This window comes from Marmota marmota, unplaced genomic scaffold (assembly GCF_001458135.2).
Source record: "Marmota marmota marmota unplaced genomic scaffold, marMar, whole genome shotgun sequence".
NCBI lineage: Eukaryota > Metazoa > Chordata > Mammalia > Rodentia > Sciuridae > Marmota > Marmota marmota.
In genome coordinates this window covers 69889584-69899449 of record NW_026000026.1, presented here as the reverse complement: position 1 = coordinate 69899449, position 9866 = coordinate 69889584, and the positions used below count along the sequence as shown (strand labels likewise).

At 52.0% G+C, this 9866-nt stretch overlaps 1 protein-coding gene across 1 annotated transcript; it reads right to left on the bottom strand.

Moving 5' to 3' along the window:
* Positions 1-592: 592 nt before the first annotated feature.
* On the bottom strand, positions 593-4381 carry Egr1 (early growth response 1). Its single transcript, XM_015484582.2, has 2 exons — positions 3780-4381; positions 593-3122 (listed from the first exon to the last, which is right to left on the bottom strand). Exons 1-2 carry the CDS (start codon positions 4084-4086, stop codon positions 1795-1797), a joined length of 1635 nt encoding a protein of 544 aa, XP_015340068.1. The 5' UTR covers positions 4087-4381; the 3' UTR covers positions 593-1794.
* Between the last annotated feature and the right edge of the window lie 5485 nt (positions 4382-9866).

Here is a 9866-nt window from a genome sequence, read left to right as displayed (position 1 = left end):
CTGGGGATGTGGCTCAAGCGGTAGCGCGCTCGCCTGGCATGCGTGCGGCCCGGGTTCGATCCTCAGCACCACATACAAAGAAAGATGTTGTGTCTACCGATAACTAGAAAATAAATATTAAAAAATTCTCTCTCTCTCTCTCTTTAAAAAAAAAAAAAAGAATTTACTTCAGCGCTGGGGCTATAGCTCAGTGGCAGAATGCTCACGTAGCATGTGTGAGGCACTGGATTCAATCCTCAGCACCACATAAAAATAAACAAATAAAAAAAAATTCACTTCAGACCTGGTACAGTCTCATGTGCCTATAATCCCAGGAGGATACCAAGTTCAAGATCAGCCTCAGCAATTTAGCAAGACCCTGTTTCTCAAAATAAAAATTTAAAAAGCCTGGGGAAATGACTCAGTAATAGAAAACCCCTGGGTTCAAACCCTAGTATTATCCACTACCACCACCAACACCCCCAAAAAAAAAAAAAGAAAAATTCACTCCAGGGACACAGTGGACATGGTTCAGAATCTTGAGAAAACCTCAAACCTCTCACTAAGAATGCGGAGCCCTTCCCTCAGCCCAGGAAATATACCCACTCACATCTACTTTATTTTCCTTTTAATTTTTCTGAAGGATATACACCACATATCCCATGGGCAATAAAGCGCATTCAATGTGTTTATAAGCCAAACAGTCACTTTGTTTAAGCAAACACAAGTACAAAGTAAAATAAACCACAAAATAATGAACTGCATGTTCATAACATACAAAAATTGCCGCCTACTCAGTAGGTAACTACAACATTCCAACTCCTGAATATATGTATAAATTTACATTTTCAGTTAAAAAAATAGACTTTTGAGAGTTCAGATTTTGTTTTAGATTGTTTTCTTACATTCTGGAGAACCAAGGCTCAGCTCAGCCCTCTTTCTTATTTTGCTCCCAAAGCCTCCCCCAAATCAGCACTCCCTGCCCCCCTTAAGGCTAGAGGTGAGCATGTCCCTCACAATTGCACATGTCAAGCCATCAGCAAGGCGCATCACACAAAAGGCACCAAGACGTGAAACTTTTTAAACCAAGAGGACGGAAGAAAATTTTCAAAAGAAAAGAAAAACCAAACCATATTTTGCCACATGTGAGAGTACAGTCGAGCAATATTTACAAAAAGGTTAACGGAACAACACTCTGACACATGCTCTGATTAATACCTAGGACTGCTGTTTCAAAAAAGCTCCAAACTTATTGTCACAGCATCATCACAAAATAGAGGATCACCATTGGTTTGCTTGGCTTTTCTTTCCCCCCACCCCAAGTGAGAATCTAACTCCAAATACAATAGAATATGCAAATTATCTTCACATCAAGAGTACCCCAAGAAAAACAAAATCCATGGCACAGACACTGTACAAGGGTACAGGGCAGGGCTCTACGGGGCCCAAACCCCATTTTGCCAACTCAATTTTCTAGCATTGAAGGGAGCAAGGGGTCAGGCATACGATGGAGATGATACTGAAATGATTTATCCAATATCCATGCAAATCAAGTTCTTTGGATAGAGGTGAAGAACTTGGACATGGCTGTTTCAGGCAGCTGAAGTCAAAGGGAACAGGAATTAGGGAGGAAGGGGAATCAGGAAGAAAGGATTGTTGGCCAACAGACCTTCCACTCTGAGTAGAGAGGGAGGACTTGGCTCTGAGAACCTCCATCTAGGAGATTCCCCCTCTTTCTCAACCATCTCCTCCTGCTGTCCTTTATGTCTCTTGTGTTTCTTTTTTCTCCCTTTTCCCTTTGTTTTCATTTTTCCTTCAGCAAATTTCAATTGTCCTGGGAGAAAAGGTTGCAGTCATGTCCGAAAGACCTGTGGAGGCGCTGAAGGAGTTGGTGACAGCCGAGGAAGGGAAGCTGCTGACCTGGGTGGGGAATGCAGGGGGAACCGAGGCATAGGTGGTGGCCACAGAGGGTGAGGGGAAGCCACTGTGCACAGGGGATGGATAGGTTGAGGAGCCAGGAGAGGAGTAGGAAGTGGGCACTGGAGATGGGTATGAGGTGGTGGCAGGGGATGGGTAAGAGGTAGTGACAGGGGATGGGTAAGAGGTAGCAACTGGGGATGAGTAGGAAGAAAGGGAGGAGGTGGCCGAAGAGGCCACAACACTTTTGTCTGCTTTCTTGTCCTTCTGCCGCAAGTGGATCTTGGTATGCCTCTTCCGCTCGTCACTCCTGGCAAACTTTCTCCCACAGATGTCACAGGCAAAGGGCTTCTCGCCTGTGTGGGTGCGAATGTGAGTGGTAAGATGGTCACTGCGGCTGAAGTTGCGCATGCAAATACGACACTGGAAGGGCTTCTGGCCTGTGTGGATGCGGATGTGGCGAGTGAGCTCGTCGGAACGCGAGAACCTGCGATCACAAGACTCCACTGGGCAGGCATAAGGGCGTTCGTGAGGGGGCGTCTTGCTGGGTCGGTTGGGGTACTTGCGCATGCGGCTTGGTTTGATGAGCTGGGACTGGTAGGTGGTATTGAGGGCCTTTAGGTCCTGAGAGCCCGACTGAGTGGCAAAGGCCTTTATAGTAGAGAGTGGAGTAAGTGAAGGCTGCTGGGTACGGCTCTCTAGGCCCTGGAAGGGCTTCTGATCTGGGGTGCCCAGGCCCAGGTCTCCTTGCTGCTGTGGAAACAGGTAGTCGGGGATCATGGGAACCTGGAAGCCACCCTTGGCAGCAGGGTAGGCAGGAGGCGGGTACTGAAGTGCTGTGCCTGCAGAGCCCGGAAAGGCCTGGCCTTGTGGCTCAGGGAAAATGTCAGTGTTGGGTGTGGGGAAGGTGGGTGCCGCTGAGTAAATGGGACTGCTGTCATTGGATGGCACTGCGCAGCTGAGTGGTGGGCTCTGGGAGGCAGAGGAAGAGGAGGAAGCCGCTGGAGATGGTGCTGAAGATGAGGAGGCCGGTGGGTTGGTCATGCTCACCAGGCCACTAACTAGACTGAAGAGGGGCTCAGGCCACAAGGTGTTGCCACTGCTGGGTGCAGGCTCCAGAGAGAAGCGGCCAGTGTAGGTGATGGGGGGCAGCCGAGTGGTTTGGCTGGGGTAACTTGTCTCTACCATCACCTTCTCATTGTTCAGGGAGATGTCAGGAAAAGACTCTGGCAGGAGAGAGAAAGGGGAGAGGCCTGGTTACTGGAGCACAAGGAGGACTCGAGCTGCCAGGCAAGAGGTCGGCAGGCTACCATTGACTCCTGAGCTGGTTAATAATTGATAGCAGCAGATTGCAATGTTCCTGGACCTGCTCCAGTGGCAGAGCCCGTTTCAACAGCTGACGCAAATACGGAGAATCCCCCTCCACTGCAGCTCCCAGCGCTCCGCAGCAGCGGCTGCGCGGGTGAGGGATTCCCGCCAGCACCCCCCACGGCCAGGGCTAGTGCGCGCCCCCTACCCTGGGCTGCCGGGACATCCCAGGCCACAAATCTCGGCCCTTCCTTGGGGACAGGCAGTAGGCAAGGCAAGCCTTTCAGGAGGGGGATGGGGGCCCAGCACTGCTCATCAAAACAAGCCCTCCCCCTCTCCACCCACCCACGCAGCTCTAGAGCTCTCCATCCAAAAGCTCAGTCTTCTGCGCACCACTAGGGTCGAGGATGGGGGTTGTCTCCGGGCTTCCTTCTAACACATGCCCCTGGAGATGCGCGAATGGAAGGGAAACCCCGATTGCATCCCTGTGGTATGGGAGCACTCCTGCGGTGAAGGATTGGCCTTCAGAATGGTAGTAGACAAGGGGGCTCGTCGTTGGCTAGGCCACTGCTTACCTGCGGTCAGGTGCTCATAGGGCTGCTCGCCTGGCTCCCCCTGAGGGTTGAAGGCGCTGCTGTTGCTGCTGCTGTTGCTGCCGCCCCCTCCACCTCCACCGCCCCCGCTGCTGCTGCTGCTGTTGCTACTGCCGTTGCCCTCTGGGGCCCCGGCAGCACCGAGAAATTGGGGTGCCCCGTTGCTCAGCAGCATCATCTCCTCCAGCTTGGGGTAGTTGTCCATGGTGGGCGAGTGAGGAAAAGAGCCGAATGGGTCGGAGATCTGCAGCGGAGACATCAGCTGCATCTCGGCCTTGGCCGCGGCCATCCCGAACGAGCGGGCTGGAGAGCCGGTGTTGGGGCGGGTGGGCGCAGCCCGGGGATGGAGCCGCCGGGGGGACACACTTGCGGGGGACTAGCCAGGTCACATGCGGGGTGTGGGGTGCACTGGGGAGAACGCAAGTGGAATCCCCAGGTTCGCCTTCGCCGCGGGCTGGTGTGGACGCGGCGCTGCTGCGGAGGCTGGGGCAGGGGCCGGTCCTGCGACGGCGGCGGAAGCTGGCAGCGGCGGGTATGCGGACGGCGGCGGCGGCTCCCCAAGTTCTGCGCGCTGGGATCTCTCGCGACTCCCCGGATCCGCCTCTATTTGAAGGGTCTGGAACAGTACGGATCCGCCTCCGTCGTGACGTACATGGCCATATATGGAAAGCAGGAAGCCCTAATATGGCAGGACCGGCGGGGAGGACCCGGAGTGACGTGAAGCCCCCAGCCAAGAGCGGTGGACACCTACATCCCGCACCCCGGGTCCCGCGACCGCTTTCTCATCCCCAGGGCTCAGGCTTCGGGGAAACCTAGTGCTCGAGCCGCAGCTGGCGCCTCCCGGACTCTAGAGCTTCGGAGTTCCCGACGTTACACCCGCCCCTTCCCTCCTCCTTTTTCCCCTCCTCCCAGAGCCGGAAGCTGCCGGGCCATATCGGGCCACTCCAAATAAGGCGCTGCCCAAATAAGGGCTGTTCCGGCGGGGGATCCTTCCTGCTCCTTATATGGCGTTTCCGGGTCGCTGCTGGTTGCTCCCGCGCTCCCTCCCTCCTCCCAGTTTCCAAGCCTGGAGACCCAACGCGCAGGAGCCAGGGACGCCCAGGAGGAGAAGGCGCGAGGCCGGTAGCTCTGGGCGCGCGGCTGTTCAGGCGGCCCCCGGGCGTGAGCTGGACTGGGGAAACCCAGACACCGAGCGGAGGCGAGGGCGAGTTGGGCCGGGGTTCTGCAGCCGTCATCCAGTGCCCGCCCGCCCACCTCAGGGACCGTGGGAGAGAACCCGTAGCTGAGGGGAGGAGCGGCTGAGCCGGCTGGGGCAGAGGCCGCCCAGGATGGGCGGGGCCCTGACCCCGGGCCTCGACCAATAACATGGCGACTTTCCAGAAGTCGCTAGGGAAACTGAGGCTAGGAAATTATGGCCACATGGTTCTTGGGACACTGCGTAGCAGTCTTCTTCCCCGCTACCTGCCAATGGGCTGGGGCTGTAAGGGCTTGGGGTCTTCTATACCCCACCCAGAACCTAAGGCTGCTTCCTGGATCCTGCTGGAAAAGAACCCACCTTTGGGGGGCAGGAAGAAGGAATTCGTTTGCCCCAGGACAGTCCTGAGTCCTATTCCCACCAGCTTTTGATGGATGGGCACTTCCCCACTTTTATCCAATCCCGGTGGAGGCGGGGCGGACCCTGCAGGATTCTAAAGAAGGGCTTCCCTAAGGGCTGCCTGGGGACCCCAGGCTTAGCGCGAACAGAGGACGTGCTTAGCGGCTTGGTGCTGCCCCCTAGAGGTCCCTTTGCCAGCTCCTTTACCCGGCCCCTGGCCGAGCGGGCTCTTCCGCCGCCTCCTCATTTGCCCTCGCGGCTGCTGTGCTGGGCGCGGAGCCAGGCCGGGGGAGCCTTAGACGCAGTGAGCGCGAACTGAGCAGGCGCCACTGTCTGGGCTCTCCCTGCAGTCCCTGGGGAGGCCGCTACTGCCAAAGCGCCCAGACTCCGGGATAACACTTCCCTCCTCGAGCCAGGCCAAGGGCGCGGAGGGGGGGGGGGGGGGCTGGGAAAGTGATTTCCGCAGGTCTGCCGGGAGCAAGACGTAAACAGGGAAGCCCTCCCCGCCCCCACCACACAGTCAAATGCGCATCCCAATGGGACCAAGGATTCTGGGAAGAGAAGGTTCCTGCTCTAGCTCTGAATTTGGGGGAGGTGGCGTTTTAATTTAAAAAGAAAGCAGGTAATATATGTGAGCGAGGGTGTTGACACTGGAGGGAAGCGGTTGGGTCAGGGTCTTCATGAGCCCCAACAGCCTCAGAACACCGGGTTTAAATGAGCGTTCCTGAAACAGAGACTCTGGGCTTCATCCCTCTGAATTTGTCCTCTGCCACTGCCCCCTCCCCCGCCTCATTTTCTTATAAAATCAACTTACAGAATCCCGCAGTGATCCGAGATTCTTGTATTTGAACTCCTGGTCCTAAGAGCTAGGGCAAGGTGAGGGGGCCCACTCCCATTGTTATCTACCTCCTGTTGTAGGGCAGGAGGGCCAGGCCAGAGAGGATCAGATGGTCCCCGTGTCTGCATGTCCATTTGTCACTCTAAGGTGGGTTACGCTGGCCAAGCTTTTTGTATCTCACTCTTTTCAACTGTAAAATGGGGTTAATATTCATGATATTCACAGGGTGGATTATTGTGAAGACTGAAATTTACATGGGCTGCCATCTGTTAAATCCCAGAGCACAGTGCCTGTCTTGCAGTTGGCATTCCATAAACAGTGGCTATTGTTATTTTCAGGAGCATGGGACCCACAGCATCACCCACCATTCACCCATGCATCTTGAGCCTCCAAGATAACCCCAGTGATGATGATGATGATGATGATTCTTCTCCTCCTCCTCCTCCTTCTTCTTCCCCCAAATATTCTTTTTAGTTGTAGATTCACACTATACTTTTATTTATTTATTTTTATGTGATGCTGAGACTCGAACCCTATGTCTCACATGCACCAGGCAAGCCTTCCACAGTGGTTCTTTTCTGAAAAGTTGTGCTGATTGGGAAAAATCATTCCAATCTTGACACAAGATCTTGTCCCTAAGAGGAAATCTAAATTTTTTTTACAGAATATCTTATCCTAGAGCAGAATATTTCAGTCTTGACTGGGCAGCAGAATCACCAGTCGGGCTCTGGAAAGGAAAGACCAACAGAATCACAATCTGTAAGTGACAGCACTAAGCAAACACCTCAGCCTAGGATCCTTGTGCTGTCTCTGGGGAGCTGCCCAGAGAACATCTTACTCCCCATGCCAGGGCAAACCAATTCCCCAATGATTCTAATATGCAACCTGACCTGAAATATCTTCAGGTTCTTGCTGAAGCTGGACACGAGAAGTCATCACAGTCTACATCTTTGGTTTTGCATGCCCAATATCACCACCCTTTTGTTGGTAACTATTTTGCAGCCAGCAACTTCTATTGGAACCACCCCAATTCATGTGGTTGGGGAAAGATAAGCACATTCAAAATCTAAGAGTAAATCTATAATCCAGGCCTGGCCATCCATCTAGGATGCTCTAGAAGAATTGCATTTCCTTCGTCATAGATTGAGTCACAATGGGCACATGACCCAAACTAGGGAAATAAGAATCATTTCTGGACTCTTGGGAAAGAATTCTCTTTCCTTGGTGGTAGTCAACCAATAGAATTAAAGACTGATACAGTGGCACACACCTGTAATCCCAGCAGCTGGAGGAGCTGAAACAGGAGGATTATGAGTTCAAAGCCAGCCTCAGTAATGGTGAGGTGCATAGCAACTCAGTGAGACCCTGTCTCTAAATAAAATACAAAATAGGGCTGGGGATGTGGCTCAGTGGTTGAGTGCCCCTAAATTCAATCCCAGGTAAACAAACCCCCAATAATCCCCCCTCAAAAAAAGAAAAAAAGAATGTAAACCTGGAGTGCATCTTGTCCTCTGGACTGGAGAGCCTGCTTAAGAATGAAGCCAATGCATAGGAAGTCAGCAGAGATATGCATGAGAGTAAATGCCTGCATGTGACATGTGCTTTTTAGTTTTGCAGGTCATTTCCTTTTTTTATTCAATAAAATCAACAGCCTCAGTTTGGTTTCTGTTACTTGTAGCCCAATAGATTCCTTTTTTTTTTTTTTCCTGTACCATGGATTGAACCCAGGGGTGCTTAACCACTGAGCCATGTCCCCAGCCCTTTTTAAAATTGTTATATTGAGACAGGGTCTCACTAAGTTTCTGAAAGCCTTGCTAAATTGCTGAGGCTGGCTTTGAACTTGTGATCCTTCTGCCTCAGCCTCCTGAGTTGCTGAGATTATAGGCATATGCCATTGCACCCAGATCAGATTCCAATTAATGTACCCTTTAATGACAACAATCAAAAACTTCTCGGAGGAGTTACTGTTGGCAAGATCTGGGAATAAGGTCTATGACTTAGATCCCTGCCTTTAGGAGCTTGCAAACTTCGGTAGAAGGGAACCTGGATTATGTGTTACAAGAAAATTAAAAATGGGAAGAAAGGAGTTTTGTTAGCCACCAAAAGTTGGTGTCACTAAGAGACATACGGGATAAAAGGAGGAAGACATTCTGGGGTTCTAAGAAAAAGATCAGAGTCAAAGAAATTTTGGAGGAAAAAGAACATGATATGGACCTACCGATCTTTGGTGGGGACGTGAAAAGTTGTTTCAGGTTAGGCTTAGGGGTAAAGTGGCCAGGAGGGCCCATAGGTGGTCTGTTTGGAGAAAATGGGGTGTAAAGTGGGGAAACAGGCTGGAGTAGAGGGTTTCTATTGGAAAGTGGCAGAGGTAAGGTTGAATAAAACTAATTTTTTGTTGTTTTTTTGCAATGCTGAGGATCAAACCCAGGGCATAGAGGATGTTAGGGAAGTACTCTACTAGTGAGTTCTATCCCAAGCCCATGCAGTGCTAAGTCTTACAGAGTCTTTGCCCTTGTGGAAGCTACTAGTCAATAAAATAGATCAAAAATAAATAGTTATGCAAATAAAAAGAATAATTCCATATTATAGTAAGTACAATTCATATACTCTGGAGGTGAGGGAAGGCATCTTGGAGGAGGCCAGGTAGACAATAGCCTTGCAAAGTCAGTAAGAGAAATAAATTGAGCCATGATCAGAGTGGACAGTGAGAATGTCCAGGGTTAAACTGTACCCCTCCATCCTCACTCTCTCCTATTTTACCCTTGAGGCTCATTCATGGAAGTGGGTTTTCTTAACTCTGCCCAGCTCCATGGCAGAAGCCCCTGTAAGACAGCTTCTGCTGGGAACCGTGAGAGGAGCTGAGCTCATCGCCCTGCACACTGCCCAGGCTGTAGCTCTCTGTGGAGGGGCAGTCAGCAAGAAGGACAATCTAAAATTTGCCCCCTGGAGAGATTTATGTTACTGACCTGGGGGCCTTGGGCCTATGGGAAACCATGTTGGAGGTAAGGAAGGCTCTGAGCCACTCCTGCACCCTGGTCTGAGGGGCTACTGGGCCTCAAGGGATGGTAAGGGATGACCTGGGGTTCTCAAAATTGCTGGCCAGGTGACTGGTGCAAGGAGCCCTATGGAGGGAGGCCCTGGGAAGGTCTACAAACTGGAGAGGAGGAGAAGATAGAAGTGAGAGAAGGGGCTTGCCCAGACAGCTGAAGCTCCAGGAGAAAGCCAGTGCAGCTATCTTGTCCCAGACACCCAACCCAGGGTTTAGCAGGTGTAGCTTTCAGAGGAAAACAAGTCCCTTTTTCCATTGCCGCTTCCTCCTCCCAGCGCTGTGCTACGTCAGCACCCACATGTGCTGCTCGCTGTGGTTTGCCACCACTGTGGTTGTCCCAGGGCTCAGGAAATGACTCTCTCTTGGGTTCTATCTGGGTTGCCTGTCACACTTTCCGATGGCTGATGGGCTTCACTGGAAACATGGGGGGCTTAGCCTTGAATGGGTCTAGGGGCAGCTCCATCTTGTGGAGGATTTGGCTGCTTGAGTCAAGTCCTCAGAGTCTACCTTAGGACCACTATGCCAAACAATTAGGTTAGGCCTAAAATATTATAACTTGGGGGGTGGTTGGCACAGTAATCTGTCTTT